Source organism: Telmatherina bonti (genome assembly GCF_933228915.1).
Source record: "Telmatherina bonti genome assembly, chromosome: 11".
In the NCBI taxonomy this organism is placed as follows: domain Eukaryota; kingdom Metazoa; phylum Chordata; class Actinopteri; order Atheriniformes; family Telmatherinidae; genus Telmatherina; species Telmatherina bonti.
Window position 1 is genome coordinate 38,698,200 of NC_136629.1, and position 22,347 is coordinate 38,720,546.

Genomic DNA, 22,347 nt, shown 5'->3' on the forward strand with positions numbered 1-22,347 from the left:
TCTGTGAACTTGTCGGATAGCAGAGGTTGGAATGATGTTTTCAGGACTCCATGAAGTTTGGGATGACGTGTTTTCATCAATGTTGTCGAGGCTCTTTGATCCACGTCGGCTACCGTTGTTGGTAAAGGTGTCGGTAGAGGTGAGGCGCTAGAAGTTAGAAAACAGTAATTCTTACACAATATCCTTCTTAAACTTTCCTTCTTTAAACGGAGAAATTGCATCTTTGGAGTTTTAATGACATTTTCTACCAACATTGGATTACAGCAGGTTACAGAACACTGCATCCGTCTGCTGTTTGTCTTCCTGCAAATGTTGGAGAAAAAGGATTTAATATCAGTGAGAATCTGGTTTATTTATTCATTTTACAAACATTAGCTCATAGATTTCTGAATTTAGGAACCATAATTTAGAAAACACAACAATATGGAGTAAAATAAGTTTTATTAATGGTTCATTTAGAGCATTCAACCATCTGGATGCAGAAAAAGCAAAATAATCACATATGTGAGGTTGAAGGAAACTTTAAACATTTAAAATAGAAAAAACTTTGAACATTAAAAATGGATAAAAGTGTTTTCACTCCACGCGTTCAGACCAGACGACGGAAACGTTTTCTGTGTCCGATATGGAGCTTCTCTGTTGTCACATTTCCATCTGAGAAACACGACCAAAACAAGCTGCAGCTAGTTTAGCTTCTACAGAGCAGAAGAAGAGGATGATGACGGAGATGAAGAAGCAGAAAGATGAAGAATGCTGCATGTGTAACACAATGATGATGATGAAGAAGATGAAGATGAATAGAAAGGGGATGAAGCTTAAGAAGAGGAAGAAGGAAATGATGATGAAGCAGATTAAGTAAAAGATGAAGAAGAATCCCGGGGACATCAGAGAATGATGTCATCACCTGCACCAGCATCCCAGTCTGGGGGTTGTAGTCCTTTAAAGATGATTTGTAGTCCGTTGAGGTTTGTAGTTCTGTAACTGCTGATAGAAGCCGGGATTTGGGCGGATCGATGGTCTTGCTCGCTTCGTTTGGCTGTACGCATCGTCAAACGAAAGCCCCTCCCGCAACATCAGGTAGCCAATCACAATGGAGGAGCAGCGGGACACACCAGCGTTACAGTGGACGAGCACCACACCGTCCTGCAGCGAGAAAGACAAACGGTCAACTGGAGCTGCGACCGGTCAGTTTCCACCATTTCCATGGAGACGGTCTCACGCTTCCTGTCACACAGAAGAAGCAAATGCCTCTCTGATCAGAGGAGAAAGAAGATGCATCATTCAAGAGGAGAGTAAACAACAAGACGCATTGAGGGAAGCCAACGTTTGCTGCCAGGTGACTGCGTTAAAGGAGCATTACGTAACTTTCCAAACTTAAAACTCAGACTTCCTGACTGGTTTTGTGGCACAGTGACATTTATCATGTATATTTCTGGTGCTGTCGCTGGCAGGACGCATCCTGACAGCTGAGAAACCAGATTTTACAAGGTTTTCTTCCCAGATGACCCTAAACACATCAGCTGATTCAGCAAAGAAGCACAAGACAACATTATCAGACAGAGAGAGAGTGAGAAATAAGACAAGAGTCGTGCCTTTTACTAGCTGGTGAGATTATCGTTATATTTAATGGAAAGTTGGAGAACTTAGCCCAGTTCTTTGCACCAATCTTTATGGTATTAATTCTTTGTATTTTAACATCGGTGAAATTATGGGGTGGGAAGGGAGTAAACAAAACAAAAAGAAAACCCTACTGTTTGATTTCCTGCTTGTGTTGTTCTCACTCATATGTAAGTCGCTTTGGATAAAAGGGTCTAAATGACTGTAGAATAGAATAGAATAGAATCTGCCAGGGCAGGTAGGATGAAGATAGACGCTGGATTAGCAGTCAAAAAGAGGAAAATCTCTCCAAGTTCCTTAGTTTATCTTTAAATGTTGATTGTTCCTGTTGGTGTTTTCCAGCTGCTGGAACTGAATTCATTCATTTAAAAAGTTGGCCACAGTAAAGAGCTACGCAGCGTCTTCATACATCAGTACCATAGACCGTATATGAAAGATGGACGGAGCCTCCAGCGGTTAAAAGTGAAGCCGGTGTGGAAGCACATAAAACTGCAGTTCCCCCTTCATCCACTAGGGGCTGCAAAACAGAGCAAATCCCCATAGACTCCCATGTTAAAAAGACCAACTTCACAGCAGAAATAAACATGTTTACAGCAGGAATAAACATGTTTATCTCCGCTTACCTCCGTTAGCTGGTTAGCTCCCGTTATCTCCGGGTTAGCTCAGTTAGCTCTTAGCTACAGAAAGCTCGGAGTTCGCTTGATGTCAATCATCCACCATGACGCTCACAGCCCCCCTCTCAGCTCCACCTCTTTGCCCATATTTGTATTTTCCGGGTGAGACGACGCGCATGCTCCTGCCAAGATGGTGATGGTAGGAACCGCCCACCGAGCTTCAATTCAGCTCTTCAGAAACCTACGGGTGACGTCACGGAGGCTCCGCCCATTTTTTCATATACAGTCTCTGGTTAGAAGCAAACAAATTACTGAACTGCTACATGAGTACCAGTACCAGGAGGAACCAGTACCACGCCGGAGGAACTGCTGGAGGATAGAAGCAGACGACTGTGAAAGATCTAAACCTTCCAGAAGCAGAGCAGCTGCAAAGAGAATCTGCTTGAAATCTGCCAATGAAGCAGCAGAAGGAGTCTCTGGATGAAAGGTCTGATCGCACCCGGCTGGCTCGCCAGGAAGTTCTTCTGACACACCGAGGACACCAAGGCTTGATAATGTTCAATACCAGCCAGATGAGATCGGTATTTTTCTTGCAGAGGATTTTGGGAGCAAAAATCTGAAGAATGTGAATGAAAATCAACAAATATTTACTTTTCTCAAACAACTGTGTGAAAAAACGAAAAAGTTATTTTCTTATTTTGTGTCATTGTTGATGTTTTTTCTTTTGTTCACAAACAAAAAACTAAATCTTTGCTCTGTGTTTGATCATGATCAATAATTGAAGGCAAAACCATTAAATGATTACATTTTGAGCAAAAAGTATCAGTATCGGCGATACTGGAAACCAAAATGATCCGGATCACCCGACTCTGATCAGGACTCCGTCAACGCTCCGCTGCGGTGGACGTCCTGTCAGCATTAAAGCTGCAGAACGATGGTCTGGATGCTGAATTTACTCTGCTAAGATGAGCTTCATAGATCTAAAGATCCCCTTGATAATCTGAATTGTTTGTTTATTTGGAATAATGTTTGTTTTTATGGAATCGTACTGCTGGAGCTGAGCTACAGCCAGAAAAAGGATGGAGAGAAAACAGAAAGGAAAAGTAAAGTAGACAGAAAACGAAGAGGAGATAGATATACACCACAAAGAAAATCCTGCAATCCAACCACCGATTCGAGACCATCTGTTTCACCTGTACAGAAACAGAGACAACAACTGTCAGGAGCACCAGAGATGAACAAGCTGAAAAGAAACCACGTATTTCAAGTAAAACCAGAAACACACAAAGAAACCAAACGGAAAAACGGCCGTTGGCGAGTAAACGGACAGAACAACACCGTGGACGTTTTACTGCAACCATGTCAACGTGATGAACGCGTTGAAGCTCAAGGGCAGTGACGTCTGAAAGAACTCTGCGTAAAGGTGTGTCAGGACCATTTACTGCAGATCTCGTTGTGGTTTTACTAAAACTAAGAAGTGGCTGTGAACTATAAGCGATGGACATGAGGAGAATTTCCTCTCAGCTGTTTGGAGCTTTCTGCCGGCTGATATCTCACAGGAGCAGAAACCGCAACATTAAGCGAGTAATTCTGTTTTTGTATCGTTTAAAAATGATTACCATCCTCTGATGAATCATCCTCGTGTGTCCCACCGTGACAGTTCAGTAAAATCACAGCTTGACGTGTCGTTTCACCTCATTTTGCTGCTCAGAAAACCAGTTTTTCCAAAACCTCCGAAAGCACCATTAGACAGAGCGCATTGAGCAAGTGGAGGAGACAGATCTGCATCTGTGGACGTGCAAGTGTGTCAAAACTTACCGAATGAATCATATTAACGCTGGTGTGATTATTTTACTGCCTGGAGAGCCTGGCTGGATGCATCCAGGCCCTCGGCTCGGCATCCAGCCCAGCATAGCGACACGTTTGTCTCTTTTGTACAACATGCAGCCTCTCTCGCAGGAAATGGCGGAAATGGAGCGGAACTGAAACTCTTAAACTCAATTTTGATTTTCTGTGTCAATCAATACCCATTGGGGGGTCAGGAGTTTAAAATCAGCTAGAAACAATTGACATGTTATCATTGCTATCTGTGTTTTCCTTTAAAAAATCTAAACCGATCAATGGGCTCCTCAGGGTAAAATACAATCTAATCTAATGAAACGCGGACAGATCAAACATTTCTATCCACGGACGAGTTCCTCTGCCGGTTGCTGCATCAACACCGTGACGTATCAGTCTTGTTTTTCTTATTTAGGAGGAAAAAACAATTACAGCAAACACAGACTGTTTTTATATTTGCGCTCAGGTCACATTACGTTTTGCTTGCGGTCAATCTGACAGAAGCACGAAGGAAAAGCTGCGAGTCTGTTTGGAAATTTCCACCTAACAAGGAACAACATGCGGCTGGTAAACCCAGTTTGAGCAGAGACACTTTCTCGCCTTCCACATGAAATGATCCGAGCCTTTTAATAGGTAATCAGACCACCCAGCTCACCTTTGTGCTGAGTTGCAGATAAGCGCCGAGCGTAGATGTGTGTAAATGCATCACCGCTGTGTGTAGGAAGCAGAACAGCTGTGTGTGCACACTGACATGTTGAATTAGCCAACAGATATGAAAGAAGGCGTTTCCAGGCTGCATCTGCCTCCTGAGAGAAGGTGGATGCAGAACTGTTTAAACTGATTTCATACGTTTTTTCATTTGGGAAAAGCGTGAACTACTCTGAGTGAGAGTGTGTTTGTGTGTGTTTATTTTGTCTGCAGCGGTCAGAAGCAGCAGAAATGATTTGGGTGAAGCAACTGGAGGTGAATGCGTCATATTTGCATTTAAAAGCACTTTTTTTTCTGAAGTTCTTCCGTTTAACAGCTGGTTGCGTTCAGTGTGACACGTTTTTGTGTTTGGATGTGATGTTTGGCGTTCTCTTTAGTTCCTGGTTTCCTGTCTTAGTTCGTAGTTTTCCTGGTTTGGTTCCCGGATGTCTAGTTTCTGATTTTGCTTTCCTGTTCATAAGCTCACCTGGACTCATTAGTTAAGTCATTCCACCTGTGTCTCGTTATGTTTGTGTGTGTAAATATACGGCTTGGTTTCTGTTCCCAATCGCTGGATCAGTGTGTTAGACCAGGTTTCCCTGGTGACTTCTGCCTTCAGTTTATTCTGTGATTAAAACCTCTAAGTTCTGCATCTCTGGCTCCTTTCTCCTACATTTGGGTCCACACCTCCACCACCACTTATGACAAGAAACTTCTAAACTAGTTAAAAACATCCTGTTAAAAAAATGTTACTAAACATTTTGGAGCGTATTCACGTCAGGACATCCAGGAGACTCGGTTCCTTCTAGGGCTGTGACGACATGCTTTTGTCCCAATTCGATTCCAATTTTTTGGGTGCCGATTCAATTTAAATTGTGATTCTCACAATTCCTCAATTTTGGGGATTTTTGTAGATTAAAAACAAAATAAATGTTTAAAACTTTTTTTTTTTTGCTCATTTTTCTAGATTTCAGTTAGGAAATCTAGAAAAAGTAGCCAGACCATCGTTCTGCTGCTATAATGCCCAAGAAGACAAGTAAAAAGATTTAAAAAATAATAATAAAAATGACAAATTTTATAATGGATTTTTTTTTTATTTGTTTGGAAAAAAAAAATTTCCACAAAAAATCTATTTTAAAATTGCGAAGCAAAAAATTCAAATATTTGACTTTTCAAATTAATTTTCCCACTCCTAGTTCCTTCGTTTGGTTTCTTTCAGACCACCTCGACTGTTGCGCATTTACAGCACCTGCCCACTAGGGGGAGATATTCCCCAAAACAGCATCTGACCAAGAAGACAGAAGAAAAAATCCTGCTCTTTGATTGGCTAGGGCCGAAAAGGCTCGTTTGCTACAACCAAACAATTGGGTTTCTGTTTTTACTTCCTGTCTTCTGCTTCCAGCCTTAATGGACCTTCAGCCTGCGCGACACGCTGAACGCCGACATTAAATAAGGATTTGAAACGAGTTCAGTGACGTTGTTCCCACTGATGTCCGTGTTTATTCTCAACCGACACCCTGTTAACTCATTTAGGGGGTTTATTCTTCGTTAAAACTTCCATCTTTTAAGTTTTGCTGCTGGAATATTTGTTTCTGTTTAAACCATAGACTGTATATAAAAGATGGGCGGAGCCTCCGTGACGTCACCCGTAGGTTTCTGAAGAGCTGAATTGAAGCTCGGTGGGCGGTTCCTACCATCACCATCTTGGCAGGGGCATGCGTGTCGTCTCTCCCAGAAAATACAAATATGGGCAAAGAGGTGGAGCTGAGAGGGGGGCTGTGAGCGTCATGGTGGATGATTGACATCGAGCGAACTCCGAGCTTTCTGTAGCTAAGAGCTAACCGAGCTAACCTGGAGATAACAGGAGCTAACCAGCTAACGGAGGTAAGCGGGCTAAAGCTAAGTCACGTTGTTAACCAGCTAAAAACCGCGGTTGTTCTACATTCTTCTGACTTGAAGCGGGAGATCGGGGACCTGTCAATCAAAAGGACACGCCCCTAAATATTCAGAATTTACAGATTAAATTACTTTTAAACAGAAGAGTTAGAAAAAAATTCACTCCCCCCACAGTTGTCATGAAGGTAAACCTGGCCTATTAAACCTAAAATGGATTTTTGAACCAGGCTGTAAACATGTTTATTTCTGCTGTAAACATGTTTATTTCTGCTGTAAACATGTTTATTCCTGCTGTAAACGTGTTTATTCCTGCTGTAAACATGTTTATTCCTGCTGTAAACATTTTTATTCCTGCTGTAAACATGTTTATTTCTGCTGTAAACGTGTTTATTTCTGGTGTGAAGTTGGTCTTTTTAACATGGGAGTCTATAGGGATTTGCTCTGTTTTGGAGCCCCTAGTGGATGAAGGGGGAACTGCAGTTTTTTATGCACTTTTGCATCGTCTTCACTTTTAACCGCTGCAGGTTGCCACAAGAGTCATTATGATCCAATATGGCGGCTCAAGCAAGCGCAACACCTTTATGCTCTCTAATGTCGTGTGACGCAGATCTCTATTTGATCCTTTCTGTAAATATACTGAATCTGTGCTTCTATGTTTGCATCATTGATTGATACTTTCTACTCTTCTCAACTAAAGCATTTAAGCAGACTGCTGGAGAGTTTAGGTTTTTACTGATCCTGAAGTTTCACAAAATGGTTACTTGTCATTCAAATTATTGTAATTAGTGACGTAATTGTCTTTCAGTCTTCGATTTTCTGCCTCTTTATACTGAAACCTTCCTAACAAATTAAAATCTATTAGACTCTAACAAAGAATTACATCCATTCAGGGGAAAGTAAATGAAATTAGAGCTGCAGTTCTCAAAAGGAAGGAAAAGAACTGTGAACATGAGAGAGAACGGATCCAAACCAGCTGCTTTCATCCAGGTGAATGAAGAGTTATGCAACCATGATGATGACTGTGTCAAATAACTGGAATAGTTGATTAATTAGTGACTGTGACAGGCCAAGAGAGACATTGTGACAGCAAAGCAGTGAACCGCAGCCATTAAAGATTCATTTCTGGTTGCTTTACAGCACAAACGAAGCGCCCACAACCCTGCAGAAATGTTTAACGGTGACGCGAATGAGGCGCCGTTCCTCCTTTCACTGCATTGTGTGGCTGCTGCAGTCCGACACGGCAGCAAGGAGAAGGGATGCATTTCACACTTCCACTGACTTAATCCGCCTAATTGGCCCTCTACCTGAGACCTCGATGGAAATGCAAAACACCCAGATCTGAGATTATCTTCACCACCCTGTTAAAAAGCCCCGCGGAGCTTCGGCTGTGGGTTTGGTTTACATCCAGTCACACTAAAAATGACTGAAAGATAAAAGGATCCACTTTCAAATGAGATTAAAGAAAGTAAATATATTTATTTCCACAAGTATTTGTACAATCCTGTGACAAATACAAGAGCAGAAGCATGAGACAAAGGTTTGATACGAGCTCTGAGGAGCCATCATCACCGCAGGTTGTTCTCAGTGTTCATCACGCCGCCGTGTTGGGTGGCTAAAAGCTAGCTGGTGTTACCATTAGCTGTCATGGTGCTAGCAAACTTCCCAAACCAGTTCAGCTCTTCCATATGCAGGTCGGACAGACATATTTTATATTAAAATAAAAAAAAAAAGTGCTTGTTGCTGCTTAAAACCTGCATAATTTTCTAAAATCCGGCTTTCCAAGACTCCAGTCTGCCAGCCGACGGAGGGTTAGCTTCCCGTCTCGTTTACGACAGCAGAGCTAAAAACTGGTGGTTTAATAATTTATGATGCAACATTTTACCAGAGGGCTGTTTTTTTTCCAAAACTTCAATCGAATCTTTTTCTCTTTTTCTTCCTGTCCGTACAGATTCTAGAGTTTTTCCAGAGTGAAAGTTTTTATTTCCCTTTAAAACCGGAAGTTTTTAGTCCTGCGAACTTCCAGTGAGACGCTGTGACGTGGAAGAAACCCCCATCGGAGACGTTGTGAGTGTACGTACCTGCTGTTGAGCCTGATCTATGAAGGAGCTGCTTTCCTGCAGGTACGAAGTGATCTGGGTGTCTGGGAGATCCAGGATCTGCAGCGTCTTGTAGACCATCTGATCTGGGAAGAGGTTAGCGACTCCGTAGGCCACATTTAGCACATGGGACACCTGACAGAAGGAGAAGAAGAACTCCTTGAACAAATGACCTCTCAGCTCTGACTTTCTTTAAAGGTTTTTTTCTGTAGAGAGACGAAGAGATATTCTGTCAGCCGTATTGATGACATGACACCAGCTGAACGTGACGGAGAGAGGGCAGGAAGATGGAGTGGAAAAGAAAGAAGAGGGATGACACAGAGGTGGAAGAAAGATGAAGAGGAAGAGTGTTAGGGGGGCAGGAAAGAAGACGGATTGCTCCGGTTCATCTTGCAGTATCTGTCGACTCCGTTACGTTTACCGCCTCAGAGAGCGGAATTCTCCTGTGTTTCATCGTAGCATCATGCTAATGTGCTTCCAGACAGTCTGGATCATCTAACATCCTTCTCCGCATGTTAGAGGATATGTTAGACGCTACATTATACTTGTGTTATTGACAGAAATTCCCATTAAAGGCGAAACCAACGATAATCTGAGAGTATTATGTCCACAAAGCAGAAAGGCTAAGCGAGTTTATCGTCTGGATGCTTCGACGACAAAGTGCTTCGCTGAAACGTTGAGGAATAAGAAAAGGTCTCGCTTTGCCTCTGGGAACTGATGGAAGACCAGATCCAGGTGAGCTTACGGGTCTGGTGGTTTCTTACTGGGTCAGCAAGTCTCTCATGTGTTCTGGTCCAGAACCATTCAGAGCCTTTTAGACCAGCAGCAGAACTTTAACGTCTTTCCTCTGACGGACCGCCGGCGTGAAGACTGCAGCTTCATTCATAATGCACTTTAAAAACCAGAGGTGTAGAAAGTAGAACGTAGAACATAGAACGTAGAAATTAAAATAGAAAGTAGAAGTAGAAATTAGAAAATAGAACGTGGAAATTAGAAATAAACAGTAGAACGTAGAACATAGCAATTAAAAGTAGAAAGTAGAACGTAGAAAGAAAAACGTAGAAGTAGAAAGTAGAATTAGAATGTAGAAGTAGAAAGTAGAATTAGAACGTAGAAATAGAAATTAGTAGAAAGTAGAATTAGAAACTAGAAGCAGAAATTAAAAGTAAAAAGTAGAATTAAAACGTAGAAGTAGAGATGAGTAGAAAGTAGAATTAAACATAGTAGTAGAAATGAGTAGAAAGTAGAATTAGAACGTAGAAGTAGAAAATAGAATTAGAATCAAGAAGTAGAAATTGAAGTACAACGTAGAATTAGAACCTAGAAGTAGAAATTAGAAGTAGAACGTAGAATTAGAACGGAGAAGAAGAAATGAGTAGAAAGTAGAATTAGAACCTAGAAGTAGAAATTAGTAGAAATTAGAAGTAGAACATAGAAGTAAAAAGGTAGAATTAGAAAGTAGAATTAGAAATTAGAAGTAGAAAGTAGAATTAGAACGTAGAAATTAGTAGAAAGCAGAATTAGAACCTAGAAGTAGAAATTAGAAGTAGAAAGGTAGAATTAGAACCTAGAAGTAGAAATTAGAAGTAGAAAGTAGAACGTAGAAAGAACGTAGAGGTAGAAAGTAGAATTAGAATGTAGAAGTAGAAAGTAGAATTAGAATGTAGAAGTAGAAATTAGTAGAAAGTATAATTAGAACCTAAAAGTAGAAATTAGAAGTAAAAAGTAGAATTAGAACGTAGAAGTAGAAATGAGTAGAAAGTAGAATTAGAACATAGAAGTAGAAAATAGAATTAGAACGTATAAGTATAAATTAGAATTAGAATGTAGAAGTAAAAATTAGAAGTAGAACGGAGAAGAAGAAATGAGTAGAAAGTAGAATTAGAACCTAGAAGTAGAAATTAGTAGAAATTAGTAGAACATAGAAGTAAAAAGGTAGAATTAGAAAGTAGAATTAGAAATTAGAAGTAGAAAGTAGAATTAGAATGTAGAAATTAGTAGAAAGCAGAATTAGAACCTAGAAGTAGAAATTAGAAGTAGAAATGTAGAATTAGAACCCAGAAGTAGAAATTAGAATTATAAAGTAGAAGTAGAAATTAGAAGTAGAATGTAGAAGTAGAAAGGTAGAATTAGAACGTAGAAGTAGAAAGTAGAATTAGAACGTAGAAGTAGAAATTATAATTAGAAAGTAGAAGTAGAAATTAGTAGAAATTAGAAGTAGAACGTAGAAGTAGAAAGGTAGAATTAGAACGTATAAGTAGAAATTAGAATTAGAATGTAGAAGTAGAAATTAGTAGAAATTAGAAGTAGAAAGGTAGAATTAGAACGTAGAAGTAGAAATTAGTAGAAAGCAGAATTAGAACGTAGAAGTAGAAAGTAGAAGTCCTGTCCGGCAGCAGTTCCAACCATCACTAAACCAGGTGAATGTAATCAGCTCCACTGCAGGTCGACGAGCCTGTTGGTGTCGACCTGTTGGTGAAAACACCTGATCTAAACACATGGCAGGACTTCTACTTTACTTCTACTTCTACTTACTACTTTCCACACCTCTAACCAGAAACAGAGGAGAATGAAACTGTAAAATACTACAACTAAAAGTAAAATAATTACAGTCAGCTAAAAGCAATCAAAATAAAATCAGATGAAAAATGTCAACATTGTGCAGAAAAACCAGCGTAAACAGATGTTCTTCAGCAGAGATCTAGGCAGATACAGAGGAGGCCTGTCTGGTTTATGAAGACAGCTCAGCACAGTGTAGGATCTCCTGCAAAGTCCCGGTCCCCTCGGAGCTCCCGGTTAGTCCTGGTACAGTCAGAAGTCGGTCAGCCGACCCGACAGACCGAGAGGGATGGAGGAGCTCAGAGAGGTACGGCGCCGTTCAGACATTTAAAAACAAACTGGATCCTAAAGGCAGCCAGTGAAGAGATGATAAAACTGGGCTCATATTAGTTAAAAGACATGCAGCTGTAGCTCAGAACTGGACTGATGCGGTCCAGGTTCTGGTCTTACTGGAGCGGAAAACCTAACGGTTGTAGGCAGAAGTTAGAAGCTCAGAAAGCGCTGTTACCAGAATAAAAAATAACTTTTAACAGGATTAAAAACATCATGAGTTACTTAGAAAATGAGATAATGCTGCATGTTTTATCTAAATAAAACTGGTTATTATGTGATGAAAACAGGCGACTCTGCAGGTCGACTCCGAGGTTTATAAACGCTTCCTCTGATTTCCTCCGTATGAACAGCTCTACTCGACTTTTCCTGTGAATGCGAAGCATCTTTTCCTCCAGTCCTTTAGGGATGATTAAACCAGTTTCTGGGCTGCTGGATGTCCAGATGTCGCAGCAGAAATCCCACCTTAACTCTGACGGGCGTTTTCCTCCCGGTTCAGACGCCACAGGAATGTAGCGCTCGCAGGTGATTTATCCTGACACCTGGAGTTTTTCTCTTAACAGGAAAGATGAAGGAAAAGTCTCTTTGTTGGTAAATTCTCTTTCCTCTCATGCTGGAAACAGAAGTAATTCATCTTTAACTTCTTCCTGACTGATCTGCAACATGTTGCTCCAAACATGAGAGGAGAAAATAGTCTGAATTTAGATGATATTGTTTTTATTTTGCAGAAAACAAAATGAAAATCATCATTTGACAGCGTTTGTGTTGTTTGCTACAGATTTTCCATCTCCTGAGATCCCTCGTCAGAGGAGAGAACGTTCTCGTTCGGACCCTGAACATCCCGGTTCCCTCAAACACACGTCGATGTAGGCCGGCCGTCCGATCCCCCGAGCGGTAACAGTTAGCAGAAAAACCTTTTTAAGCCAAGATTCCAGAAGTGAAGCATCTGTAACGTCTGTAATTCATCATCCTGAGACTCCCGGCAGCGATCTGCTCCCGCCTGGAAGCCGCCACTGCAGAGCAGCAGCGCTGAGACCAACTGTAATCATTTACTCCCTCTGCTGAGCTAAACTGTCACTGCATGAAGCATGGAGCTCCTCCGGCTGCAGACCTGCAGGGAAAGCTCGCCTGATCTCATGTCACAACACATGCTAGCACAACAAGGCAAGGTCATCCCCGTGGTATTGATCCCCCCCTGCTGTACTGACCTTATATCTCTGCAGGGTGTCGATGTCGTGGGCTGCATCCTGAGAAGCTGCAACAGCAGAAAGCAGTCGATCAGGAGGGCATGTTCCCTAAATCATGCTTATTGTACATCTGACCAACAATCAAAGCTGCTTTTATCTCTCGACTCGCATCAGTTTCACATGAAAAAGCTTTAAAACAAACACTGGTCTATGGATTCACGCCGTTTTATGGCTTTCTAGAGGAAAAATAAGCCTGAATCTTAATGTGTGTTTATTTCAGATCAGCTGAAAGCATACAGGGAGGTGTTTTAGCAGCAGAAAGCCCAAACTGCAGGAGATCAGCACCAGTATCCCTCAGTGGGAAATATCCAGAGACAACAGCTGCAACCACAAGCAGGGAAGATTTCAGTCAGCAGAAACCAACAGCACAATGGCTTCAAGCTACAGGAAAAGGGGACAGGAATCAAATTATTTGTATAGCAGCTCTCGACGCAGCTTAAGAAACTGCTGAGATGCACAGTTCATGCTATCTGTAGCTGCAGAGAAGGAAACGGAGGACGTCTGCAGGCTAAAGGCTTTTCCTCCACTAAGTTGGAACGACTGATGCTGCAGAGGAGGAAGGTCAAAGACGAGCGGAGAATAAAGAAGAGTTTGGTGAAAATGACAGTCATGATGGAGGCGGGGGGGTCCTGAGGTGTGCTGCAGGACTTCCTCCAGGTTTCCAGGCTGGATTCTCTGCAGTCGCAACATTTGCTCTCTGCATCAGCAAAGCCACTTTGACATGATGCCAAATTCACGGTGCTGAGAAGCAAATCTAAATCCGAAGGATAGAGGGAGAGTTTGGGACTGAGCCAGCTCCGGCCCACACGTCTCATCAGCATGGGGGGGGGAGATTTAAAGTGACACATCTGTGAAAAGATGGAGGGATGCTGTTCAGCCTTCTTAGTGCAGAAGACAGACGGCCCATCATCTCCTTTTCTACTGAGCAGTAAGAGATGCTAAAAGCAAATCTTCTGGCTCCATGTGCGCCTGGTCTCATTTCTCTAAGAGGGCTGACTCTGCTGGAAACCCGAGAACGAAGCTTCCAGCAGTAACAGCAAGCTGGCACCAGTCCAGTGTCTACTGTGTGTTACTACAGGAGCCCGGAAGGGACAAACCAAACATGGACTCTGGAAGCAGCGAAGCCTCAAAGAGAAAATATAAAATAAAGGAAGAAACTGTGAAACATCTGGGATGTAATAAACCTGATCGATCACACAGATGTTTGTTTTGTCTGATGAATAAATGTCACAAATTCACTGTCATGCCAGGATTCCTTCCTGGCTGTTGCCACGGCAACAGTGTTGCTTTCGCTTCCCATCATGTTTAATTCTTCTGGTTTCTGATGACCATCTGTCTGCGGCTCCTGGAGGAAAACCTGCGTCCTTCATCAGCCTGAAGAACATCTGGAGATCCACCTTCATCACTATGTGCACCAGGATTCGCCTGCTGATGATGACCGTCATGTGTCAGGAGGACAACAAAAACCACTTCCAGAGGTTCCAGATGTTCTTCAGTTCCTGTCTGAGAAGGTTTCTCCAGATCTTCTGGCTGAGTCCATCAGAGCTCTGCAAGGAAAGCCGGCGGAGGGAGAAGACCAACATCCAACGTGTCGCCAGGCGGAATCCCCAGCCGGAGAGGAACCGAGGAACGTCTGGAGAACGGGACTGGAGGCGGACACCAGGCGGACCGGTCACATCTGGAAAGAGCTGAAGGATCGCCCAGGACAGAAGGCGATGGCGGGAAGTTGTTGTAACTAACTAACTAATAACTAACCAACTAACTAACCTGCCGGAGGGTTTCTCCTTGTCTCTGATTGGCCAGACGCTGTAAACTCCGCCCCTTTTATGGAAGCACGCAATGATCCGCCGAGTCCAACTCATGTTCTATAACTTGTCCACGTCCTGCAGCGGAGACCTGGACAGGTTCTTAGGGACACGCCGGGGACACGCTGCGGACATGTCACATCGGGACATGCCATGGACAAGTTAGGGACACGTTAAAGACACATCACATCAGGAACACGCTAGGGACACGTTAGGGACACGCTGGAGACACGTCACATCAGAGACATGACAGGGACACTTTAGGGACACGCCGGAAACACATCACGTGAAGGACATGCCAGGTACATGCCAGGGACACGCTATGGACACTCTGGGGACACGTCACGTCAGGGACATGCCAGGGACACGCTAGAGACACGTCACATCAGAGACATGACAGGGACACTTTAGGGACACGCCGGAGACATCACGTGAAGGACATGCCAGGTACATGCCAGGGACACGCTATGGACACTCTGGGGACACGTCACGTCAGGGACATGCGAGGGAAACGCTAGGGACACGCTGGAGACATGACACGCTAGGGACATGCTGGAGACACGTCACGTCAGGGACATGCCAGGGACACACTAGAGACACGTCACATCAGAGACATGACAGGGACACTTTAGGGACACGCCGGAGACACATCACGTGAAGGACATGCCAGGTACATGCCAGGGACACGCTATGGACACTCTGGAGACACGTCACGTCAGGGACATGCCAGGGAAACGCTAGGGACACGCTGGAGACATGACACGCTAGGGACATGCTGGAGACACGTCACGTCAGGGACACGCAAGGGACAAGCTGGAGACACGTCACGTCAGGGACACGCAAGGGACATGCTGGAGACACGTCACGTCAGGGACATGCCAGGGACACGCTAGAGACACGTCACATCAGAGACATGACAGGGACACTTTAGGGACACGCCGGAGACACATCACGTGAAGGACATGCCAGGTACATGCCAGGGACACGCTATGGACACTCTGGAGACACGTCACGTCAGGGACATGCCAGGGAAACGCTAGGGACACGCTGGAGACATGACACGCTAGGGACATGCTGGAGACACGTCACGTCAGGGACACGCAAGGGACAAGCTGGAGACACGTCACGTCAGGGACAGCTAGGGACACTCTGGGGACACGTCATGTCAGGGACATGCCAGGGACACGCCGAAGACACATCACATCAGGGACATGCCAGGTACATGCCAGGGACACGCTAGGGACACTCTGGGGACACATCACGTCAGGGACATGCCAGGGACACGCTAGGGACACTCTGGAGACACGTCACGTCAGGGACATGCCAGGTACATGTCAGGGACACACTAGAGACACTCTGGGGACATGTCACGTCAGGGACATGCCAGGGACACGCCGGAGACACTTCAAGTCAGGGACATGCCAGGGACATGTTAGGGACACGCCGGAGACACGTCACGTGAGGGACACTCTGGAGACACGTCACGTCAGGGACATACGAGGGACACGCTGGAGACACATCACATCAGGGACATGCCAGGGACACGTTAGGGACACGCCGGAGACACATCACGTCAGGGACATGCCATGGACACGCTGGAGACACGTCACGTCAGGGACATGCCGGGACACGCTGGAGACACGTCACGTCAGGGACATGCCAGGGACACGCTGGAGACACGTCACGTCAGGGACATGCCAGGTACATACCAGGGACACATCACATCTGGGACATGCCAGGGACACGCTGAAGACACGTCACGTCAGGGACATGCCAGGTACATACCAGGGACACATCACATCAGGGACATGCCAGGGACACGCTAGGGACACTCTGGGGACAAAGCACGTCAGGGACATGCCAGGGACACGCTAGGGACACTCTGGGGACACTCACATCAGGGACATGCCAGGGACACTCTGGAGACACGTCACGTCAGGTACATGCCAGGGACACGCTGGAGACACGTCACGTCTGGGACATGCCAGGGACACGCCGGAGACACATCACGTCAGGGACATGCGAGGGACACGCCGGAGACACATCACATCAGGGACATGCCAGGGACACGCTAGGGACACGCTGGAGATACGTCATGTCAGGGACATGCCAGGGACACGCTAGGGACACGCTGGAGACACGTCACGTCAGAGACATGCCAGGGACACGCTGGAGACACATCACGTCAGGGACATGCCATGGACACGCTGGAGACACGTCACATCAGGGACATGCCAGGAACACGCTGGAGACACATCACGTCAGGGACATTCCAGGGACACGCTTGAGACACGTCACATCAGGGACATGCCAGGGACACACTGGAGACACGTCACGTCAGGGACATGCCAGGGACACTTTAGGGACACGCCGGAGACACATCACGTCAGGGACATGCCAGGGACACGCTAGGGACACGCTGGAGACACGTCACGTCAGAGACATGCCAGGGACACGCTGGAGACACATCACGTCAGGGACATGCCATGGACACGCTGGAGACACGTCACATCAGGGACATGCCAGGGACACGCTGGAGACACGTCACGTCAGGGACATGCCAGGGACACGCTAGGGACACTCTGGAGACACATCACGTCAGGGACATACCATGGACACGCTGGAGACACATCACATCAGGGACATGCCAGGGACACGTTAGGGACACGCTGGAGACACATCACGTCAGGGACACGCTATGGACACTCTGGGGACACGTCACGTCAGGGACATGCGAGGGACACGGTAGGGACACTGTTGAGACAAGTCACGTCAGGGACATGCGAGGGACACGCTGGAGACACCTCAAATCAGGGACATGCCAAGGACACGCTAGCGACACTCTGGAGACACGTCACGCCAGGGACATGCCAGGGACACGTTACGGACATGCTAGGGACATGCTGGAGACACATCACTTCAGGGACATGCCAGGGACACGCTAGGGACACTCTGGGGACACGTCACGTCAGGGACATGCCAGGGCACGTTAGGGACATGCTTGAGACACATCACATCAGGGACATGCCAGGTACATGCCAGGGACACGCTAGGGACACTCTGGGGACAAGTCACGTCAGGGACATGCCAGGGACACGTTATGGACACGCTGGAGACACGTTAAGTCAGGGACATGCCAGGGACAAGCTAGGGACACTCTGGAGACACATCACGTCAGGGACATGCCAGGGACACGCTAGGGACACTCTGGAGACACGTCACGTCAGGGACATGCCAGGCACACTCTGGAGACACATCACATCAGGGACATGCCAGGGACATGTTAGGGACACGCTGGAGACACGTCACGTCAGGGACATGCCAGGTACATGCCAGGGACACGCTAGGGACACTCTGGAGACACGTCACGTCAGGTACATGCCAGGGACACGCTAGGGACACTCTGGAGACACATCACGTCAGGGACATGCCAGGGACACGCTGGAGACACGTCACGTCAGGGACATGCCAGGTACATGCCAGGGACACGCTAGGGACACTCTGGGGACACATCACGTAAGGGACATGCCAGGGCCACGCAAGGGACACTCTGGGAACACGTCACGTCAGGGACATGCGAGGGACACGCTAGGGACACGCTGGAGACATGTCACGTCAGGGACACGCTGGAGACATGTCACGTCAGGGACACGCTGGAGACACGTCACGTCAGGGACACGCTGGAGACACGTCACGTCAGGGACACGCTGGAGACACGTCACGTCAGGAACATGCCATTGACATGTCAAGGTGACAGACACATGGCGAGACGTTGGGACTTCGTCCTCCAACTGAAGGACATTGATTGATCAGCAATCAGAAATGTATTTATTCCTTTGTGGACATGAAGACAGTAAAATGTGTTTCTGCAGCGTTTTACTTTGATCTTTTTCACTACAACTAAATGTTTCCACATAAAATCATCAAAGAGGAAAATAAAGGAAATAAGTTGCTGCAGAAGGATTTATAAGTTTTACTTCTGGATCTTCTTCATGCCTAAATCGTCTCATTTATCCATAAAATAAAGAATCTGATGATTTCAGACTTCATGAGGATGTAATTTATTTTATTTCTCATCACTTTTTGAAGTTTTATCCATCTTATTAATTTATATAATTAAGTGTTAGATGGCAACTTGCTTTTTATTTTGTTTTCCTGAAGTTCGCAGTTTTTATTTTATTTCATCATGAACGCTTTTATCTGTATTTTTATTCTTGTCGCTCTCATCTGTTCTTATTATTTTATAGTTTATTTTATCTTGTTTTTACTCTTTAACTCCGGGGTTTTCCCTCTCCCCGGTTGTCATAGTGACTGTCCATGTCTGGGTGGTTGTAGGGGTCCTGCACTGCAGCCCTGTGGCTGCGGACCCCCAGCCGCCGCCCCGGTCCGGGTGGTTTCTGTGGTTTCTGGTGTGAATGGAATCCCAACGTGTCGTTTCCTCACATCAGGCCAGATGTTTTTATTGATACGTTTAAACCTGCATTCAGTGAAGAAATGAGGGATGGAAGTTCATGTCTGTGCAGTGTGTGTGTGTGTGTGTGTGTGTGAATGCTTTTTAAGTTATTTTTCATCTGTACAGTTTTAATAAAGTCAAACACTTTGTGTTGCTTCATGCATGAAATGCGCTTCATAAAAACAATCAAATTTGATTTAATTACATCTGTATAACCACGTTAACACATCCATCAGCTTATCAACCCTTCAGGCGGCAGAAGCGTCGCTAATTCTGTCCGATCAGAATAACCTTCCGTCTCACGACGTCACTTCCACCAAACACGCCTCCAACCTGATCTGGTTAGGTGGAGAAAATATCTGTCCTTCATCTCGACCTCCGGTCGTCTATGTGGCACGGTGCTGACGGCAGTGTAAAAACACACGCAGAGCGTCTGGACAACAGATAACGCCAACACAGTTCTGAGGACGTCCATGTTGGAAACAAAGGTTGACATGTGATAAGGCGTTTTTGGTTGCAGACTGTGGCGTGGCCGGGCTCTCCCTTAGAGATAGGGTGAGGAGCTCGGTCATCCGGGAGGAGATCAGAGTAGAGCCGCTGCTCCTCCGCATCGAGAGGAACCAGTTGAGGTGGCTCGGGCATCTGGTCAGGATGCCTCCTGGACCTCCCTGGTGAGGTGTTCCAGGCACGTCCCTCTGGGAGGAGACCCCGGGGAAGACCCAGGACACGCTGGAGGGATTATATCTCTCAGCTGGCCTGGGAACGCCTCGGGATCCCCCCCGCAGAGTTGGCAAATGTGGCTGGGGAGAGGGAAGTCTGGGCTTCCCTGCTTAGGCTGCTGCCCCCACGACCCGACCCCGGATAAGCAGCAGAAGATGGATGGATGGATGGAGGATGGATGGATGTATGGATGGATGGATGGATGGATGTATGGATGGATGGATGGAGGATGGATGGAGGATGGATGGACGGTTATACATGTCCACATGCAGACGGAGTACATCTGTCTGAGGTTTTTAAAAGAATCTGCGTGTTGTGTGGACGACGGGCCAAACCAGAGGAAGATATTCTGGTTTCGTGAGAAACCTGCTGTGAGGACACGTCCTCAGTTTAAACCAATTTTTGTCATGATCGCTGCTCTGTAGGAACATCCTCTTCCTCATCAGCTCATCTGCTCCAGCTGTGCTACCTGACTGCGCTTCATCCTCTCCTGCTCTCCACTCTACTTCAACCCTCTGCTGGTTCTGATGATCAGCAGAACTCCTCATGTTGGTCCGGTCCACAGATTCCTGTCATCCACCGTGTCTTGTTCCACGGATTCATCTCGTCTTCCCCATGTCTAATCCTTCTCATCCTTCGACCTGCACTCCAAACGATCCAATCCAATCCTTACCTTCTCCGCTGAATTAGTAGCCGATCTCTGCCTCTTGTTAGATCCATGCCTGCCGAACCACGTCTCTGGATCCCAACAGCTATTCAGGAGTCGCTCCTGCTGGACCAGACCTCCGTCCTCCACCTGAACTTCCCCTCTGTTAATAAACCTTACTTTAAGATCTGTGTCCTGGCTGGATTTCTGGGTCCTCGAGGATCACTGATGATTAACCTTCATCAGTATGAATTCCAGTAACATTCTGCCTGAACAGTTTTTCTCATATTTGGATGAGAAAATCCTTCAGCGTCGCTCATCAGGTCAGTAAAACCCACAATAAAAGGAAAAAATCTCCATTTTCCTTCAAGATGTTTGTCTCCCACATGTGTTTTAGGAATGTTATGATCTCCTGCAGAAGCTTCAGCAGATGACCAATCAGGAAGCAAATTTTCCCTCCAGACTCATATGCTGAGAAACTGCATCAACCACTTGGAGGTGTTGCTGCTTTCTCTGTGATTTACTCTGCATCAGGGGCAACGAGCGCTGCACATCGGCTACGAGTGGAGCCTTTAAAACGCCGTAAACTCCATGGCAGGGCTCAACTTTTAGACATTTCTGAGACTTTTCTTACTGCAGTACATTTGGAGGAAAATGCTGCTATTAAGCTTTTCTCATGGTGAAAACTGACTCAGTTATCAGTAAAAATCATAGTGAATTTCTTGCATTTTGTCTGTATGTAGTTTTCACAGCTTCAGTAGAAGAGCTGTGTGTTTCTGAGCAGGAATGGTTTCACTTTGCAGGATGGAGGTGGCGGTGTGGTGTTTCTGTTACCCAGCAGCAGGAAGGGTCTGACAACGCCAACTTGAAGGTCCAGACTTTCATCCTGAACAAATCCACATCCACTCTCCTCCAGCTCCTCCACCTGCCCCTCTCCTCCCTCCAGCAGCCTCCTGCCCGTCACCGTGGTCACCCGCGTGCACTGCTTCCTCAGCCGGCCTTTGGAGAAGCCCTGGATCTCCTGAGCCAGTGAATGCATCTCAGCAGGGTTGGAGCTGAGACACACAATAAAACAAGTCAAATCAAGTTTTTTAATCCTAAAATTTTCCACCTTAGTTCCATTTTCCCACCTGAAACGGTGATTTAGGGGTTAGCAGTGCATGGAGAGGTGTTATGATGTCCTGAATGTGAACTATTTGGCTAAAATGAAGCCATGCAACTAGGAAACATCTGGAAATAACACCGCTGTTTTCCTGCATGACGCACCCACCTGCTGTAAAAGTGCACTTTCAGCGCAAAACGTCCGCAAAGAATCACGTCATCTCGGCTTAAAACGCAGTGAAAGGTGCGCGAGACGCAGGAAAAAGCGCGTAAAAAGGCAGCAGAGGTTGTTTTTACAGAACAGCTGAGTCGGAAGCTGCGTCAACAACGTGCTGCGTTCAAAGACTCACTGTAAAATGGTAAATTACACCAATTTTACAGCCACGGCGCTATATTACATTTATATAGTTATAAAATGTATAGAAGTTAATAATTATGCAGGTATGTACAACAGTAGTCATGTTATCAATGAATGAATCAGTTATTGGCTGTTAATAACAGAGGAATAGTGTTCTAGATATTACCTAGAACTCTCTTTATACATCTCTTTATACAAATAAAATATAATTTATGATTAGAAATAAAAATGTTCACAAAGATTATATATATATATATATATATATATATATATATATATATATATATATATATATACACACACATATATATATATATATATATATATATATATATATATATATATATATATATATATATATATATGTGTATGTATATCT

The 22,347-nt window shown here is 45.2% G+C and overlaps 1 protein-coding gene across 2 annotated transcripts; it reads right to left on the reverse strand.

Annotated features, from left to right (window-relative positions):
- Window positions 1-454: 454 nt before the first annotated feature.
- On the reverse strand, window positions 455-21,909 carry LOC306762055 (dual specificity protein phosphatase 19-like). Of its 2 annotated transcripts, none has more exons than XM_079248427.1 (5): window positions 21,780-21,909; window positions 21,344-21,564; window positions 12,847-12,893; window positions 8,732-8,884; window positions 455-1,143 (listed from the first exon to the last, which is right to left on the reverse strand). In XM_079248427.1, exons 2-5 carry the CDS (start codon window positions 21,546-21,548, stop codon window positions 940-942), a joined length of 609 nt encoding a protein of 202 aa, XP_079104553.1. In that variant the 5' UTR covers window positions 21,549-21,564; window positions 21,780-21,909; the 3' UTR covers window positions 455-939. The 2 variants fall into 2 exon arrangements, with proteins under 2 accessions (XP_079104553.1, XP_079104554.1); XM_079248428.1 differs by lacking the exon at window positions 21,780-21,909 and adding an exon at window positions 21,640-21,779.
- Between the last annotated feature and the right edge of the window lie 438 nt (window positions 21,910-22,347).